Source organism: Tetrao urogallus (assembly GCF_951394365.1).
Source record: "Tetrao urogallus genome assembly, chromosome: 9".
Taxonomy (NCBI): domain Eukaryota; kingdom Metazoa; phylum Chordata; class Aves; order Galliformes; family Phasianidae; genus Tetrao; species Tetrao urogallus.
The window spans coordinates 10,345,582-10,365,828 of record NC_136822.1 but is presented as its reverse complement, the minus strand read 5'-3'; the positions used below and the strand labels follow the sequence as shown (position 1 = coordinate 10,365,828).

Here is a 20,247-nt window from a genome sequence, read left to right as displayed (position 1 = left end):
AAGAACCTTAAAAAAAAAATCTAAGCATAATAAACTACAGTGTAAAACCCTCTAAAATTAGACAGTAAACATGGGTATCCTGCACTCACAGTAGGAATGTACTGCACAGCATTAACATGAAAGCCTGTTAAACTTGAAACAATGCAGGCAGCTATATTTACCTGTAAGTAAATGCCACTTCAGGGTGTTTAAAAAAACCAACACAACAGAACACAAAAATGAGACTGTGTCAGGAAATAGGCCTTTAAAACAGGCCGGTCTAACTTGACTTTCCAAGTAAGAACATCAGTTTCACAAAACTGTGATACTAATGCAGTTTTATGTAAAGTACCCTTTGACACACAAGCTGTCAATTAAACTATCACAGTCTTTTTTGACCTACTCCCTTTTAAACAGTTTAGGAGAAAAGTCAATAGTAGCTCAAGTTTTAATTCAGTAAGTACCTTGTCTGTTTGCAAAGGAACATTACAATACCACAAAACCTGTGGTATTCAGAAAACCGATAAGTTAGTTTCACTTCTTCATTTTCTCTTTTGAACGCACAAGTTCAAGACTTCACTGCACGTGTCTTTGCAATAGTGTTTTAGCCAGTGTTGCAGAAGATTTTCATCGTGGACTACCTCACATTGTTGCTGAGTTGTGCAAGGTATTCACGCAGCTCCTTCGCTGCTTGGAATCTGCCGTATCGCTTCTTTGGGTTGGCACACTCATCCAGCAAGGCCTCGAGCTGCCCATCTTTGGCAATGTCAGCTGGGGGGTCGTGAAGTAGTCCTCCAGAAGTGCCACGCCATGTGGCATGTCTTGATAAAAGGTTCTGACAAATAGCATAATAATTGTGGTCCACAGTGACACGAGTGCAAAGAATCTCTTTTGAGAAGGACAGACAAGCTTCTTTATCACAGTCATCAAATTTGCTTTCATACCACACATCCCAGTTTTCAGGTTTATCTGTGAAATAAGGAGACAGTTAAAAAAAAAAGTGAGAGGAGGAAAGAAAGCATCCGGAGCACAATACATGTGTACCATCAGCTTTTTCATTGTTCATTTGGCCGTCTCTGTGACTGAGCAATTCAGACATGCTACAAAAGTTAGGTCTCACCTAATATTAAGAGGAGAGAGGAAAAAAAAAAAAGGAAAGTATGTTTGTGTGGTCATGAATTCTGAAATAAATGTACTGTGTTCAATACATAAAAACATTTTCTTGACGGATTCAGACAATTTTTATGTAAGCTCTCTGAAAATGTGTAATAAGAAATCCAGTTGCAAACCCAGAGGGATAACAGTCAAAAAAAAAAAAACAAAAAACAAGGAAGGCAACCCCAAAATACCCAAAGCAAAAGTAAAATCACTCGGATTACTGCCATAAGCTTTTCAGAGCCTAGAGTTTCATATTCAGTGTCTCCAGCCCTTAGTTTCACAAAGTTTTCCCTATAAGCTCAAAAGCAGCAAAAACCTCACGCAATGCCACTTTGTCAAACGTCTCCTGCTGCTGCAGCTTTGAGCTTTTACAGTCAACACAAAGATGAACAAGTTTTCACTATTCAAATTTGGAAAGAGCATTAAAACTCAGATTACCCAGTTCTTCAATTCCATTTTTACAGAGCACCTACATGAACAACTGAAATAGAAGCAGGCTAAAAGTAGTGCATGCCAATTAACTTCAGATATACTCAAAGCTTCGTAACGTTGAACAACTGGTCAAGCTAATTAGTAACATAACTGTTGAAGAAAGCTAATTTATTAATTTGTAGTCTACTTGTAAAGCTAGCTTTTTTTTTTTTTTTTAAAACATGTACAAATAATATTGCACTCATAGAGAAAGAAGAAAAAAACATGGAGGTGGGTGAAGTAAGGGGAGAGAAAAATAAAAGAAAAACTTACTCTGTCTGATTAACCTTTTGTCTGCTACCAGAACATTTTCTGCATCCACAATGATGACTTTCCCATCTCTTGGTCCAACTGCAAAGTTGTCAAAGCTGACATCAAGGAGGTAGAGTGCAAATTCAAAGTCATTATTTGTCAGCTGCTCAGCTATTTCCATTAACTGCCAGGCCAGATCCACTCGTTTCTCCCATGGTGCATTAAAATAGCTCCACAGCTCTTCTCCAACATAATTGACAGCCACCATTCTTCCACACGCTCCTAAGTACTTTGCGAATGGCCAACCCTCATCAGATGGGAAACTCTAGACATAAAAAGATATTTTTCAAATTTTCATTAACACAAAACAGCTTACACTTTAACAGGCTGTTTGATCAAATCTAGAAGAGATACCTGTAAATGACCAGTAACACTAGCAATAAATTCATTTCCACATACTTCTAGGTTTTCAAGGGAAAGAAAAAACATGACAAAAATATATTTGAGCAAGAAACGTTGCTAGACTGTTAGAGAGAAAAGCTTTGGAAGACCTGACAAAACATCAAGTTTTTTACATAGGCCTCTGTACACATTCTTCCACCAACCATCTTTAACACTTGATCTACGTCCACTGTACTAAGAAGTACACTCCCTGAAAATATCGTTTTGCTTCTGCTGTTTTTATTTACAACTTTTCTTTTTAATAACGTAGTAGAATGAACAAAGTGCATCTCGTTGTTTCTGCTCTTCCCCTCTTCCCATTTTCCCCAGTTGATTGGATTTCCTCTGAGGATCCTCTCACTTGAAGATTTCACAGGAAGGATTACAGAACAGATTAAGGTATAAAAGAAAGATTAGGGTTTTACACCTCTAGCAGCCTTAACAATCTACCTCTTAATTCCTACATGTATACGCTGTGCGTGTATTACACAAAACCACATAAAATGGTATCAAAAATAAGAAGTCTCCATTAGTAACTTTCTTGAGGTTAATACAAAAAACAGCCATTACACACTAACAGTAATAAAAAGACAGTGTATTTTCATATTTCAGTTGTGCTGAATGTGCCCTAAAGCTTCAATGTAAGCCGACTACTGTTTAAAAGATATCCTCTGTATTACGGATCAGAAAAGAAACACAAAAATGCTAAGTTTAATGTTAAATGCTGTGCACTCAGGACTTCTTTAAGAATATAACATACACTAATTTCAAATATGTAGAAATTCTACTGTGTGCCCACACGGCTCAAGATTTCATCTACAGAATTTTCATGGAAATTTCTGTGGCCAATCTTGTATCTATGGTACACATTTAAAAAAAAATTAAAACCATGATTAAGATTTATTCTTCACCCATTTTGTCAACTTCTGCAACTGCAATGGCAATTACAGAAGACAATTTTAGAAGAACTATTTACCATTACAATGAAGTACTTTTATTCTGCCTTCGAACACTTACATATCACAAAAAAACCTTTAAGACAGCTCTTTCTTATTTGCTCAAAAGGACATCGAATCCATGTTAGTAACAGAATAGGCTGAAAGCCTGTATCTGGACTTCTGCTCTGTTCTGACCACTTGCGCTACTCACAGAGATGAACCTAGTCATGAAGAGCCCTGAGGATGCTACAGAACTAATCTGATATGTTCAAAGCTAGTATGGTTGCTTTCAAGCTATAACAACATGCAATTGAGCAGAATTAAACCTCTCTCACTTACTGAATCTGCTATGCAATAATGGTGACATTATCCAGTCTTCAGCTTTTCATCTGCAGCTTCAGGGAAATTCATGACAGTGGCAAGTTACATGCAAATACTCACCAGTTCAGGGCAAATCAAGTGACACTCAACATGAGAAGAATGGGTTTGTTTTGTGATTTAAAAAAAAAAAAAAAAAAAAACACAAAAAAACCCCACCAAAAATAGTAACATTCCCACAAGTAAATACCTCCTTTCTTATTCCACAAAGTGATATAATGAAAATGCATACCAAGAAATGCCTTCAAAACAACATTTTGTGTACTTTTATCATTACTATATTCAGTCCTGGATCAAAACAAGCCCCAATGCATCTTTATATTGTATAGCAATACAAACAGGTGTTGTCCATCACGAAACCGCTTACAAAGGAACTCACTCAAAAAGACGCCACAAGGAATTGGTGCTAATTGATAACCTGTAGGGAATTGCCAGTGAGTTTTTCCTTCCAGTGAGCGGGATCAAGTGGCAAGACAGCAAATTCTAAATACTGACTGCTTGTATAAACCAGGAAAAGTCCTGATAGCTTAGGATCAAGAAGGCCCAAACCTGCGTTATCTATCCTGCAAGCATGCAAGTCTACTATCCGTAGACTACTTTTATAAAAACAAATTTGTACCCTGAATTGGAGAAAACTGACCTGCTTCTCTGATCAACACAAGTTTAAGTGATTTAACCCAACACAAAATTTTCATGTTGCTCCATTTTAGCAGCACTCAACGCAGTAAGTTCAACCGCTACAGCAATTATACCCAAGTCTTTTTATTTAGGTTCGATTTTGGACCACTCTACTCCTTTTCTTCTACCCCTCTCCTCTCCTATATTCCAGTCTTGCTGTTTGCTTTTGCCTCTCTTCCCAAATCCAAGTTCAATCACCACAAGCTGATCATGGCAAAGGGCACGTCTCCATCAAAAGGAAATTTTTTGCATATTCCTCCCAGTTGCATCAAGTACAGTCACTTCAAACCCCCTCTTTACTTTCTGAGGAAAGCAGTACAGCTGGTACTTGCTGGGCTGATGCTGAGTTGGACCAGTAGCCAGATCCAGCTCATGACATCACACTACTACTGAAAAACAGATGGAGGCAGGCCTGAATGGCCAGGTGCAGAAGAGAGGAAGAGCTAGAGGACTACTTCCTACCAGTAACAGGGATTTATGTAATGGATTAAACAGATTTCAGAAGTACAGCATTATCCACATAGGTACACTTACCTTCAAAACATATCTACTATGCTTCCTGTGTTGCATACGCTAAATTTCATCTCACAGAAGAAATTCTTGGAGGAGTTTTAATTTTTTGAAATAAGCTTCCCAAACAATACCACACGCCATACTGCTACACAGATGTATTTGCAACTCTGTGGCAACAAAAAGATCTTTTGACATCAGAAGTACAGGGAATCCTGCCAACATCTGCACATGTACAAACAACATCTCTGCTTTGGCTCCCCTCCAACTGGAACACAACAGCCACATCTACACTTCATTACCCAGGCCAGTAGCCGAAGAAGGGGATAAAAATATGTACAAGTGCCCCATTCAGTACTTTTATATTCACTCCATGAATTTGACAGGAATATCAATGAAGAACAGACCTGCTGTTTTCTAAGTAGAGATTTTTAACTTTTTTTATTTTTAAATTTTTTTAACTTTAAAAACTGAAGTAGCACATTTCTGCTGAAGGTCGTAGCTACCTTTTTTCTTTTTTTAAAGATGTATTACCCTTCTGAAAGCCAGTAAGATGCAAACACAGAACTGTATGGTTGTTAAATGCTGTTTCCATGAACAAGAAGCACTGAGAAACAAGAAGAATACACAGCAGCCAGAAATCCCACACTTGGGTACAGTTGCAGACAACATAGATTTTACTTTAGTTCTCAAGCTGCTAGTAGCGTAAATATTTGATTAGGTCACATTGTACTTGAACACATAGAAAACTGCATTTGGCAATTAAGATTACATATGCTCTTGCTCACAAGAAACAGCTACCTGATAAATTAATCTACAACTCCAATGCACCCGCTGACATCTTTGAATATACAGGTAAATGCTGGGAAAACCACAGTTACATCCCAGCGTTTAAAAATACAGAACTGTAAATGAAAGCCTACAAGTAGCTTAATAGTTCTCCTTCATTAAAACTGTCATCTTGCTCTATTCATACAGCAAAGTGAATAATTTTCTAACAGAGAGATGGCAAACAGTAAATACAACAAAACTCCTGACGCCTTCATTCCCAATGACACACATCAAAAAGTTTTTTCCATGCCCTGAATAGTTACATCTCACCAAGCAAAACTGAGCAAGCCCTGCCAAAGGAACAAAGGGCACTTTGTCCCTCAAAGTATTGCTCTCATGTCTTTAAAAAAAGAACAAGCAAAAAAAAAAAAGCTGTAGTCTAGGAAGAAATATTAAGGATTAATACGGTGAATCCATCATTTCACTCCAGAATAAAACACACTATTAATGCATTTGTCTGCCTCGCTTCCATCTGTGTATGCACAAGACGACATGCAACTGCGCCACTGCTTTGAACACAGCACTGTGAACTGGGGCCTGCAGCAAAGGCTCGGCAGCTTGAGGACAACAAGGCCCACTGTAGTTTGCAATAACACAAAACCTCACTGAATTACACACATGAAAGAATAATAGTTTATCATAATCAAGCATATAATTCACTTTAATAAATAAGTCTCAAAAAAAAAAAAAAGCCAAAACAGTTTGTGACAGTTGAGACCTTGAGCTGTTTTTCTACTTTAGCATAAAAAAATACAGCTTTTCATTTTCAGGAGTGCTCTAAAAGACACCGTACATCACCACCCGCTTTTATATAAAGTTTAGTTTTGTGTTTAAAAAAAAAAAAACAAAAAACAGAGTATGTACACAGAGAGCTACACCTTAAAGATGACCAAATTAATAGAAGAGATGCAAATATGCAATACAGTGGGGAGTCTTCTTCCTGCTTGCCATTACTCTGAAGATCCTGATGGCAAAGGACCTCTCCATAACGCCTTGGCTAGAATTATCTCACTGAGCCATGCCTGCCCAGGTATGAGCTGCTACAGCCACCAGAGTAACGTGCCACTCCTCTAAAGGAAAAGAATTAGTTCTCTCTCACAAAGTGCTGTTGATTTTGCAGTGTAAACAGAAGTAGGGCTCATATTAGTCACCAAGGCAAATAAGTACAGCCCTGAAGCCACGCAGACCTGGAGATCAGACTGCACAACGCGACTTCTCAGACCTAAAGAAGGTCAAAAAGCAGTCTAAGAAACAGATGCTTTCTACTGTCATGCCATGCATGATTTGCATTTTAGAAGCTCTGGATTCAAATGTATTTGTGAATGCTAGTGAGTGTAATGAAGACTATTTACTACTCAACTATATGCCACATAATTTAATGTTCATCTGAAGTTCCCACAGCGGTTGAGCATATTTGAATGCGCGTCTGCTCCACATTTGTGGCACTGAAGGACTCAGCTAGCAGCATGGTGGGGGTGGGATGACGGCTGGACGACACGACCTTAGCGGTCTGTTCCAACCTTCATGATTCTGTGATACTATCTGTTACTACTAAAGACTAAGCACTACTGTGTCAAAACATCAGTATGAGCCAAGAAATAAATTGGATGCTTGGAAGTTCACTATAAGACACACAAAGCAGCACGGATAAGCGCCTTGAAGCCACACGTGGTATTTAACATACTAATTATCTGTCAAAAAAGCACCAAAATTCAGCCATGACAAAAGCCTGGAATGCACCAGGCATTACAACTGGATGGCACTGCAGCAACAGTTAGACCAGAACTGCAGAAGATAACCTACTGCTAGTGCAGAGTCCGGGAAAAAGCTGCAGAAATGCACTTTGCCTATAGTTCACAGCCAACTTCTATAACTGTAAATATATAAGGCCAGCAAAAAAAAAAATAAAAAATAAAAAATAAAAACAGCCCACACATGACTCACAAGCATTTTATTTACTTCTAACTGCACAGTTTGCATAGGGTGAGATTCCTCTTAAAAAAAAGTGAACCCACTGTCCTGTTAGCCATGCTGCAGCACTGCAGGACCTGCCCTAACTGCACTGGGGCAGTTATGAAGACACATGGGTCAGTTGTGATAGCAGAAGAGTAAAGTTTCCTTCACTGCTCGCCACGCATCCTTACTGAATAAACAGCCATTTCTACTGAAAACACAGTTTTCTAAGTTAGAAGCAATTTCCCACCTCAGCAGTTACAGCACAGTCAGTTTCCCAAGCACTCTCTGCCTTTCTCCTCTCCTCTGCCTCTACACACAGGACTCAGGATCTTATTGCTGGGCTCATGTGTGAGACAACATGTGCTCCCTTCTCACAGCATCCAAACAACAGCAACTTTTGGTGCTCAGTTGTCTGAACAAGTTGTCCATATTTACATCAACTACTGCTTCAAGTGCATCAACTCAATGTTTACGTTTATGTAATGGTACGTTTTGAAAGACTATATGAATAACCCTTCACATATAGCTTATTTCATTTCAATGTGAATTCCGGTTAAAAAAATAAAAGGTGAGATTTAGTGAGATTCTACGAAAGTAAAAAATAATAACTTACTACTAAGGAAAGACAAACAGTGGGTTATTCTTCACTGAACACACATACGCAGCTGCTTAACAAACATTAACATGAACACCATCAAAAAAACGTATCTTAAGACTGCAGTAAGTAATCCACACAGCACCATGATGTTTCATACTACTGCCCACCACCTTCCAACAGAAGAACGTCATGCTCTTCTATCAGGTGAGGCTACAGACCCAACTGCAAGCTTATTCCAGGAAAAGCTCTACACCAATTACGACCACACAGTTCTGCAGGCATTGCCACTCAGGAGCGACCATGGTCCACACTTTAGGCTTCCAGCTCAAATCCCAATCTTTCATTTTAAAAAAGTTCCTGATGAAAAAATTCCTAAGTTATTAGCTGTGACAGATGAGTAAACTGACTTTTCAATCACTGTCTGCTCCTATCTGGTTGGTGCTAAAATTAAATAACAAAACTGTAAAGCACTAGATATCACTCAGGTTTGCTTTCTTGGAAGCAGCTGACTTTTAGAAGAAGCCTCTGGTCTCATTCCCATGCCAGTATCTGCCTTCATCAATCATGCAGAAAGTATGCCATGAAGCATTTCACATATCTTATGTATAAATGGAAGCAAACTGCTCAGTCATTTATCACTTCTGGAAAATAACCTCTCATACAGAGCACGCTGCATCTTGCTGTTACAAAAGCTGCGTAACAGAGAGTTGTGTATAATGTGCTCCCCTGGCAGGGGCTGGAAAAGGAGTTGTGTGACGTATGGTATAAATGAGAAAAATTGATTCAGGTTACATACGTAAGATACTTTACTCCTGATTGAAGGAAGGCATTCAAACCTTCATTACCCATCATCAAAGCTGCTGAATGTGCCTCTGCAGAATACATTAACTTTACAAAGTTTTGCAACACACAAAGCTGGTCCGACGTTGCCCAAGAACACTTTGCAGGATACTCTAATCTATCAACATTTCCAATACTCTGCAAAACACTTCTTACTTGATTAGAGGTAACAGAACCATACCACACTCTGAACTGGCAAGGATTGCCTTGCCTCCCACCAATATGACCTGCTCTGCTCTCAGCAGCACTTTGAGTAAGACAAATGGTGAGCAGAGCACTCCTTAAGCTCCACATGCAGCGGTTTTTCATCTCTTCAGCTGATTTGCCTGAAAACCTCAAGGATTATCTATATTTAGTGAAGAGCTGACATAAACGAACCAGTGCTGCCCACTGCCTGGGACGCAGCCCTGAACAGTCAGTGACACAACTATGCCATCTACTTGGCCTCTAAGGACTGCACCGTCCCTGCAAATTACAAAGACGATGACTTTTCGCAGGAAAGAGACTCTTTACAAAGAAGCTTTCTGCAGCCATCTAGGTATAGGATCGTTGTGCTGGAACATGTGCTCAAACACCCTAAGTTGTATGAAACAGCCAAAACAATGTGATTCCCAAACCACATCCAAATACACTCAGCAAAGCAAGACAGTTTGCACTTTCCTTTTTAAAGTGGAGTTTCCTTACTACACTTAGGAGCAGCTACCAGACTATGCCTTTCGTGCCCTGAATAGCAAGCTGGGAATTGGGGGGGAAAAAAACAAACCAAGTGCTGCAGATAGAAAGGCCAAAGGGAAGAGCACATGCTACCCTGAAATATATTTTTAATTAAGCACAGTTCATAAATGCCATCTCTAGAAATGAACCAATAAATGAAGGTGCTGGAGGCAGAACCTGCAGCCCTGCTTCTTGGGTGCTGGAAGTTTTTTGGCTTCCTCACTAGGGAAAAAGTGTGTGTGTGTAACAGCAGACACACAGCGATGCTCTCACACACACTTGCAAATATTCTCTTTGGAATACATCAGTTAGAAGCACGGACAGCTCGGCAGGCAGACAGCACAGCTCCAAGCCCAACGTGTGCAGCGAGGGCGGGCCTGGAGATCGTCGGCAGAGCTCTAAGCCAAAATATAAGGGAAGGGGAGGCTGCCAGCCACGAGCAGGTACGTACAGCTGGGTGTGCCACAGAACGCAGTGCTATATCGTGAACTTTGACCTAAAAACATGAATGAAATGCAAAATTTAGATGATGTACTGAAGTCCATATATATTGCCCGTGTAACAGCAAGTAAGCAGGGCTCTTAAATATACAACGCAGGAAGCACAACTGCTGAGAGGTGAGTGCTATCTCGTTTGCTGCTCCATCTTTCAGCTAGGAAACACACATTTTGACTGCCAAAAACGCTAGATCCGTATTTAGCTCCGAGAAGAACACAAGGCAGCAGGGCTCAGCTTCGCACGAGGCGAGCACAGGAGCACTAAGGCACGCAGAGCCCTCGGCCGCCGGCGACCCCCGGCCCCGCCGAACCGCCGCCCGAAGCGCGGCCCGCATCACCGCCCCGCGCTCAGAGAGGCGACGAGGAGGACGAAGCCCCGAGGCGCTCCCGCCCGCCGGCCGCTCACCTGCAGCACCAGCGGTTCGGGGTTGAAGGCGAGGGTGATGAGGAGCTGCATGCGCTCCGAGTCCTTCAGGTTGCGCAGCAGGAAGCTGCCCGAGTCCTTGGTCTCGGCGTAGCGGCGCACCAGGCGGTCGAGCAGGCGCTGCGAGGGGCAGTGCACCAGGTCGGACCAGCCCTCCACGGCGTCGGGGGTGAGCAGCCGCACGTCGCCGTTCAGGCTGGCGAACTCGGTGGCGTGCAGCGCCTGCAGCAGGTCGCAGCGCCCCCTGCCGGTGGCGCGCCGGCAGATCTTGGCGTCGATGTCGGCCAGCTCCTGCGCCGAGCCCAGGCGCTTCAGCACGACGCGGCGGCTGCCCTCGCGGGGCTCCCCGTAGCGCGCGAAGTACACGTTCTTCACGTTGAAGAAGTCGAAGAGGCGCAGGCGGCCCCAGCTCTCCAGGCGCAGCTGCCCGTTGAGGAACTTGCGGCACCAGCTGGTGCCCCAGCAGGCCGGGCACTTATTGAGCTGCAGGAAGCGCCGCTCCGCCAGCTCGTTGCGCTGCAGCGAGGCCAGTAGCGAGTGCGTGTTCAGCACCAGCGCCGCCGCCAGGCTGCCCAGCACCGCCAGCTTCACGTAGCGGTACAGCCGCCCCAACTTCAGCGACACCAGCCGCAGCATCGTCCCGGCCGCGCCGGGCCCCCGCCGCCCTCCCTTCCTCCGCGCCGCGGCTCCGGCACCACTAAACTCCGCGCCTCGGCGCCCGCCCGATAAAAGGCGGCCAAGTTACTGAGGGGACGGCGGGCGGGGGAGGGGAGGGGAGAGGGGGAGGCGCCAGCGGCCCGCCGGCCCGCGAGGCCACGCCCCCCGAACGAGGCCGCGCCCCCGAGGGAGGAGCCCCGCCACAGCCGCCGCCGCCGCCGCGGTTCTCCTCCCGCCGCCGCCCCCGCCCACCCGGGGCCGCGAGCGACGTCCCGTCTTCGCGCGCTCTCGCTGACGGCGGGAGGCGGGGCTCGCGGGGGCCGCGCGCGCGCCGAGGTAGAGGCGGGGGGCGGGGCCGAGCGACCCTCCCGTCTGCCCCCTCCCGCCCCACCGCCCTTCTGCGCCGGCCGGGTCGGGGCGAGGGGTCGGCGCTGCGGCCGCCATGCGGATCGCCTCCTCCGGCTGCGGTCCCAGTGCGAGACGCTTGATATCTGCCCGCGGGGCACGGCCTGTCCGGAACGGCGCGGTTCGCATGGCCGCGACGCCGCGCCCGCCCTTCGGCACGCAGAGGGCGCGCGCCGTTCCCGCCCACCGCTGCTCGTCGCTGCCGCTCAGCGGCGACTCAGGGATCGCTGCCCCTCCCGGGGTGCCGGCCGGGACCTCGCCCTGAGGGGCGGCACCGGCTGATGGTGCTGTCGGAGGGGGAGCGAGCGCAGAGGTTCGTGCGACAGAACGCTGTGATTTACACACGGCGGACCGCACGCGGAGGTTCGGTTTGCTGGGGCCGCAGGATGGAACGTGTGATCGTTGGCAAAGTGTGGCAGAGTGCTATTTTCCAGTGACTTCATTTCCATGATTTAAGTACGTAAATATTGGAAGTACGTTTGTATTTTTGCAGTATCACACTGTGTACTCTTTCGCCATCTGTATCCCTGCTAAAGCAAGTTTCCTATGGTAAGTCACACAGGAAGGCATCCATACCTCTCTGGGCAGCCTGTTCTTGTCCCTGTTACCGTCACCATGTTTCAGTTTTTGCCTGTTGCCCCTTGTCCTGTCACTGAACACCACCGAAAAGAGCCTGGCCCCATTTCACTCCTCCACTTCAGATGTTTATAAACATTGATGTGTGTAAAACATCTTCCAGGTGTCCGCGTGTACAAATTTTGCCACTAAGCTAAATATCTGCAGTGCATGTGCGCCTCTGGGGTGTGTCAGAGATGGCCGCGTCACACCCATCGCATGCCCAGTCTTGTGAAATGCTGTTGCTGGAAAGGACCCTTAAAGGCCATCTGGTCCAATTCCCCTGCACTGAACAGAGACACCCACGGCTCCATCAGGTGCTCAGTGTCCAGCCTGACCTTGAGTGTCTCCAGGGATGGGACATTCATCTTCTCTGGGCAGTCTGTGCCAGTTCTTCACTAATTTATCTATTACATCACAAAAAAAAAAAAAAATAAAATAAAATAAAAAAAATCCAGATACGAATAAATATAATGAATTGACATTTATTTTCTACTTTACTCACTTGATTCTTACTTCTCATGTGCTCTGTTGTAGTGAAACAGCTCGATTCTTCTGAATAATAACATTTTAGTGTTTACTACATCAAAACATTTTTCGAAATACAAATAATCATAAATAAATCTGCCGTTTCTGAAAAACTCAGAAAATTTGTTCCGAGGTACAATGGTAGTCATGGGAGTTTGGGAGGAGTCTCTGAGAGCTAAAGGAAAGCTGCCTTTTTAATACAGTGGAGCTGTAATTCAGAATTACAAATTTTGCTTGGGACTGAAAAATGAAAAAGCTGAGGCAGATTAAGTAAGAAAAAGCAAAGGAGGGAGTACACTTGGTTGAAAAACTAATTATTCAGTAATGATCTATGTAGCTTGTAACTTATAAAGCATGATTTGTGAGTGATCCCTTTCAAGGCAGGAGGGGAATCTGTTTCAAGTTGCAGGGGAATGCAAAGAAGACTAGATAATTCACTATAATATATGTATTTCAAGATCTGTTTTTCTAGAGTTGCCTTCACTCTTCTAAGTTCAAAATAAACTACAGTAGTTTTTCTGTGAAGGCTTCATTATATATGACAATGTGATTCATCACAGATTCCAGTGACTGGAATGAGAATACAGACCATCAGCAGAGAGCAAGTGTGTGAAGTTCTGTGACACAGCAGGTTAGCGTAGTTACACAGCTCTTCGCAGTAGCTCAGTAGGAAGTTCTCCTCTCCACATTATGAAGTGTCATTCCAACAGTTACCTATTATTGCTGGCTCCATATATGTATTTTTTTTAATTGTCTTCCATAACAATGCTGGGTTGAAGTTAGGCATAAACCTTTAATGTGAGCAGACATCATATGTTCGCATTGTTTTCAGATGCATCAAGAGGTATCACGGAAATCACAGACCATGTGGCCATGGGGGGCACTTTCAGTAAGTATCTAGCAGAGCGATTTGAAAGACTTGGGTAAATCCAAGCATTTTCTCTCTATAAGAACAAAGCAAATAGCTGTCCCAAATTTAAGCTATTTGGAATCCAACAACTCTATGCAAAGGGCTGATAACAGACTCTGGCATACTAGGGTGCTTAATTCTGAGTTCTTCTACTTCAAACTACAGAATGAGCGGCTGTCCAAAATGACAGCTATCTCAAAATCCTTGCAGATAATGGATATGGAGTGTCCCATTGTGTTTTCTAAATTGTTCTTTATTGATTCATTTCCACACTGAATCACATAACCACCTTGCAGCTTTCAAAATAGGGATGATTGTGACTTTTAACCAGACAAGTCTGACAGACTTGCCTGGAAGAACAACTACTGTAAATTCTGCACATTCATAATCAGAGTTCACTTATTTCCATTCTGTGCCTCAGACTTACTGCACAGATGTCATTCAGAAGCATGCGCCAGAGGAATGGCTGAAATTCCTGAGTATTTTGCCTCACTAGAGGATACCTTCAGATATCTATATTCAATATCCTCAGGCATCTTTCAAATTTGATCTCTTGTCAGAAAAAGAAAAAAAAACAGTACATATTTGAAGAAATCTGGATATATGATTAGGTTGTGTAATCTATGTGTCCATCCATCCATCTGTTCCAGCTCTCTTAGAGACCAAGAGAAAGGGATGCTGCTCACAGCTGCCTGAGAATATGTAGCGTAACTGCCGTTCTGTATTCTATTTTCAGCAGAATCAAAAATTATTTTATTGCTCTGAACTGCTTACAGTACAGCAAAATGAAATCAGCATGTGATTCTGGACAAATATTACCCTAAAAGTGTTCTACAGTAATCTATTCTATGAGAGATGGGAGGGAATATCCTTCTTTAATCAACTGCAGTAAACTGGTGTTTTAATGCAATTTTAATTCCTGCTTAGAGTACAAGAAAAATGATAAATAAGCAACAAGGTTACTTTTTCCATAAATAATCAGCACATTTTTAAGTGACTTGAAATCTGTGCACATAACACCACAGTACGTGTGGAAACATAACACAATTACTGGCTCTGCACAATTATTGCCTTGAGCAGCTTGGCATTTTTCCCTCAATTTCTTTTTCCTTTTAATTTGTAAATATTATGCTTATAACAGCTGAATAACATTAGAAGTTATTTTGCTGAATCAACATCAAGCAAATGCGCTCTATCATCATGACATGCACATTTGCTGATTCCAGCACTGAACCTGAACAACAAAATCGACAAAAGAATGCTTAAATTCTCCTTTCCCCACATCTTCAAATATAAATCAAGGATGTGCATTGTTTTTTCCCTTAAAAGTCAACATCTATCTTCACTCTGATTTCATGCAGATTGTTCTTTATAGTGCTGGGACAAGAAGGCTGGAGTGTTATTGTGTGAAGTCTATTTATATATTTTTTTCTCATGTGAATTTTAAAACCTCACAAAGAATTATTTAATGTTTTAATCTTCAAAGTTTGCACAACAGTTGGACAGTAGTTTTCCATAAAGACAGAAGACCTTTTCTTTCAGTACAGAAATTTTGCTACCTTTACTTATAGATTGATTTTGTTTAGTTCTATGTATAAGCACTTGATAAATTACTCTGAGGGGTTTTTTAATTATTATTACTTTTTCTTTCTGTTTACCATTCATTCATAAATTTGCAGGTTTTATACCACAATGATCAGAACTTTCACAGCATGGAAATTTGCTTCCAAAATGTATTCCTTTTGTGTTGTTTTATACACAAAGAAACCTGATAAGACTGTACCAAAATTTATAGATTACTGATTGGCCATTAACTTGGACTCAATGAATTGTCTTGACCCTGAAGTTAATGATTTCAAATGATTGTTTTATAATTAATTATACAGATTGCAAGAAAGGAAATCTTCCTCTGCACGGGGCAGGGAGTGCCTGAGAAAATAGCCCTGGAGCCACAGCTACAGCAGCACAGTGGGCCTGCTGCATCATTTTTTGGGTGAAGTCTGACCAAAATCACTGCTGTGATCAGCAGGTGAGCCTGCCCGCTGCCTCCTGGGAGAGAGGGCTCAGTTACCCACACAGATGAACTCTTCCATTCCTCCATTCCTTTTTTTTTCTTTTCCTTTTTCTTTTTTTTCTTAAAAAAAGTACCTTAATATGTAGAAGCAGCAATCCTGGGAGAGATGCTATGGGCACAGCCAGGCTTCTGGTTGCTCTGTGGTCACATTGTGAGCTGAGAAATTCTTGCTGAGTAAAGCTCCCCAGAATTGTTCTGAGTCACGTGTGATCAGTGTGAAAGTTTCGATGGCAGCGATTCATAATCCAGAGAGCCTGGGGACTGTAGAGATCAGGAGGTCCTGATATGCTGTGTAGTATTTCATTTCTAAATGAGAGAATACTGCACCTGAGGGCTGTCAGTAATTAGAGATTACCTGAACGTTCTGCATGCTGTAGTCCCTTCTGCAGGCATGCTGTGCGTTTGTGGAAGCTTCCTGCAGAGTTAATGATAATCAGTTTCCCGATGCACTGAGTAGGATGTATGTGCTGCTCAGCTGTTGGGATTGGGGCAATGCCACCTTTCTGAGGGTTGTTTTTACAGGATCTAGAATTTTAAATATAACAAACATTCTCGTAGCCAAAAACATTCATGATGTACTGGATACGGGTGGTCTTGTGTGGAGCCAGGAATGGGACTCAATAATCCTTATGGATCCCTTTCAACTCAGGATATTCTATTCTATCCCTGGAAAAAAAAACCCAACAACCAACTCTAATTTACTCTCCCAAATTCTTGCAGTGGTGACTGTCCATCTTATAATAAATAGTGCAAATCTGTAATGCAGGAAACCACATCAATGCAGTTGGCAACTTTTGCATTCTTCTTTATGAAAGTCACTATTATTACAAATGAATCTCCCAGTGACTATGGCAAGGTATTGCTATGGCAACCATCATCCACAACAGCAGCTGCTCACTTTTCATTGCTGCTGCGTATATACATTAAAAATGACAATGTCTCTCTTTTCAATTTTATTGTTTAACATTAACATTTCAGAAATAACACATGTAATGTCCAATGAAACCCATTTATGGGTTACATTTATTTAGTTTATCAGTGTTAGTCTTAGAGTTGTTGAGAATTAGCTAAAGCCACAGCTTTCATATGATTTTGTGCCATGAGAAATTAATGCACAAATGATAACACAACAAAGTTCCTTCTATACTGTTTCATCATATACAACAGAGAAAAAGATTTTCCAGTAACCCAGTTTCAGAAAATTTATTTATTTTTAATCTTAGTGTTTTTATACTAATTACAGTCAATAGTTATTAAGTAGTTTTCCTCCCCTGACAATCTTTCCAGAAGGTTTATGTAAGGAATACGTAAGGAATATGTAACTGGGGCTTCTGTTCCATAGGCCTCTTTTAAAAATATATTTTTTTAAGTGGATAAAATTCAATTTACTGTACTCCTATCCAATATTTTCAGAAATGTCTTTAAATCTGAGCTGTGCCATCTTTCTATGCTATTTAGACACTTTCTAAACAAATCATTCACATTTCAGTTGAAATTGATGAATCGCTGATGCATCTGATATGGAAAAGAGAAGAAAAAAGGAAGTGGCTTCCCCAAGTCAAACCATCAACAGTTTCATCGTCTGATCTGAATCAATTTCTACACAGGCAAGGTCAGTTAAATTACGTACTTTCTGTACTTTCCTCTAGGTGACAATCTGCTGGTTATAATGCAAGGACACAAGCACTCAAATAGATTTTTCTGACATGGTGTGCAATCTGGCACAAAGCAGCCTTATAAATGTTGCTTGCCTACTCTGCTTTTGCAGATCTAGTGATAGCATAAGTGTAAGCCCTGCCAATTTTGAGTAGCACAGTTAGATTTATGCAATCTATCTGTAGGTATCTGAATCCCTGTTGCCAGATGTGAATGTTTCACGTTCCCAAACTTAAAGATCTAGTTACATTTCCATGCTAGAAAAGTTAGTACTGCAGTTTCCATCCTTCACAGTACATTTGGAAGCATAGCAGAATTAAAACAAGAATAATGGAATGACGTCTGTGACTGTATGTTATATCGGTATTTAATGGAGTAATACTATAGATAACAGATGATTTATTTCAGCGTTATAGGGCCAAATTGTGATATCATTTTCTCACATTCAAGAGAATCTGCTTTTAATGAGCAGTGCACTAACAGGATGAAGCATCATGCAGTTGTTCTGCTAAAGCGTTTCCAAGTATATCTCAGCACAGAAGCAGAGATGCAAACCTTTGCAACTTTGACTTCATAGCATTCTGAGTGATGCTATAGTGTGTGATAATATTGTGATGCTGCACAGATGGTGAATGGCATAAAATTACTCTTTCATTTGTAAACAAACCAAGTATTCAGCCTTACATCTGCAGAAGAGAAGGGACAGTAAACCAATTCAGGGACACTCTTTTCTTTGAATCAATTTTAAAGTTTCTGACAAAATGCTTCTCTTGTGAAAGTTTTGTTTCCTAGACATTAATGCTACAAAGGAAAAAAGACTGCAGGTTTTCTAGCAAGAGCAGCACCACATATTCAGATAAATTAAATGGAGTTTTAAAGAATACACACTAAGAGAAACCACCATATTTTTCCATACTTTTTCTACTAGCACTAAACGGTGTTGATTTTATTGTCATCAGTACACTATTCAGTGGCAATCAGTAGAGAACTCTGATTCAATCCATTTATGACATAGTATAATTCAGTGGAGTTAATACCCATTTCATACTGTAGAGGTACATAAGCACTTCTGAAAAATTAGAGAAAGCTATCTGATTTATGTACTCTGTCTTAAACTGAAGCAAAGGCAATTGCTACTGCAGATTTACAGAGCAAAAGGAAACAACATCCAAAGCATTAATTATAGGATGGGATTTTCTAATTACCCAGAAGACTCCAAACATATGTCATAGTTTTGCAGGAGTGACAAGCACCGTATCTGAACAGATATTTCTCAGTATACCACTGTAATCCTTTAATACTTAGGCTTCCTTGCTGGCAAGATCTCAGCTTTCTGTGATTCTGCAGTTATAGAAATGCCATTCTCCAATTGAAACCTGCTTACATTGTTGGAAGTTACTTAAAAATGGAGGTTCATGAGGTCTGTTCCATACTTCAGCACATTGAAAACAAAGATAGATTTTATGTAATAGAAATTTAAATGTAAGGCAGAGTAGAAAGAAAATATGCATCTTGCCTATAGTTAGTGTGAGGTTTTTGTTCATAATAGTACTGCTGGACACTTGTATGGTAACCATTTGAAGATCCCAAAGTCCTTCAGAAATATGAATAAATTAAGCCTCACAACATGATACTTACTATATACCACAACATGGCAACGAATGATACCATACCTACAGCAAGTGTGTTGTAAAGTGAAGAAGGGCATTCTCATCTCTCAGATTTCTGCTTTAAAAGAATCAGTCTTCATCAATTGTATAATCACACTTTTTTTTATTTGAGTTTGTCTTGCCAAAAAGATCAATCTCTGAAGAAAGCATTGTAGCTCTTGAGCTAGTTGTGATAGGTCTAAAGAGGAAAGAAAAACCTCAGAGGAGATCTTGAGAAGTGACTTCCAAACACCCATGAGATTTCAGACAATATTTTCTTTCAATTTATAGGGATTTGACTTATGCTTTCTCCTCCAAATTCTACCTTTGCTCCTGTTTCAGTGTAGGGAGCTCAGTTTTTCCTTGATTCTGCATGTTAGCTGAATTTGCCTTTATGAGTTTTCTTATCAGACAGAATGTCTGTCCTGAAAACTGCCTCTACATGAGAGAGGAATGGGACCAACTACCAGGTTTATATGGTAGCTCACTGCCATGAGCTAGCTGAAACATGCTGTCCAACATCTCAAAAACAGTAAGATGGAAATATACATGGCAGTGGTTCAGTGTTGCTACATTTCAGGAGACTTTGGACATTTTCTTTTAAGGTTTCATTGACTACATATTTTTTGTTGCTTTTTAAGGTTCTGTTTTTTATGGAGCTTTTTGTTTGTTTTTTGGTGGTTTTTTGCTCATCCTGAGTGGATCGTATGAAAAGGAGTGAGAGAAAAAACAGAGAGTTACTATTTACTAAAACATTTTTTACTTCTATGTAAGAAATACATCTCCTTTCCTCATCACTGATAGGAATGGTGGATACCAAATCCATTATTTATAATCCTTTTGAAAATGTTATCTCACTTACATGAAGATGTTTGAACAATTTAATTTCAGTTCTTCCTCAGGACAAAGCATATTCTCTATCTGATCATTTTAGTTACTATTTTCCGAAACAGAAGCCTAAAATGTCTAAGTAAATATGTAAAAATCTGAAATGGGATTGGTTTTTATGATAAATGAGGGCAGACTGGCAGAACACAAGTTGCAAGTAGTGAATTGCTTCTTTTTATGGCAGTACCACCTTTATGAAC

General features: G+C 41.4%; 1 protein-coding gene across 1 annotated transcript; it reads right to left on the bottom strand.

Moving 5' to 3' along the window:
* Positions 1 to 616: 616 nt before the first annotated feature.
* Positions 617 to 11,301, bottom strand: DIPK2A (divergent protein kinase domain 2A; the record flags this gene model as incomplete). The annotated part of the gene is made up of 3 exons (XM_079540037.1): positions 617 to 948; positions 1,882 to 2,185; positions 10,648 to 11,301. The coding sequence occupies 3 exons, from the start codon at positions 11,299 to 11,301 to the stop codon at positions 617 to 619; spliced, it is 1,290 nt and encodes a 429-aa protein (XP_079396163.1).
* Between the last annotated feature and the right edge of the window lie 8,946 nt (positions 11,302 to 20,247).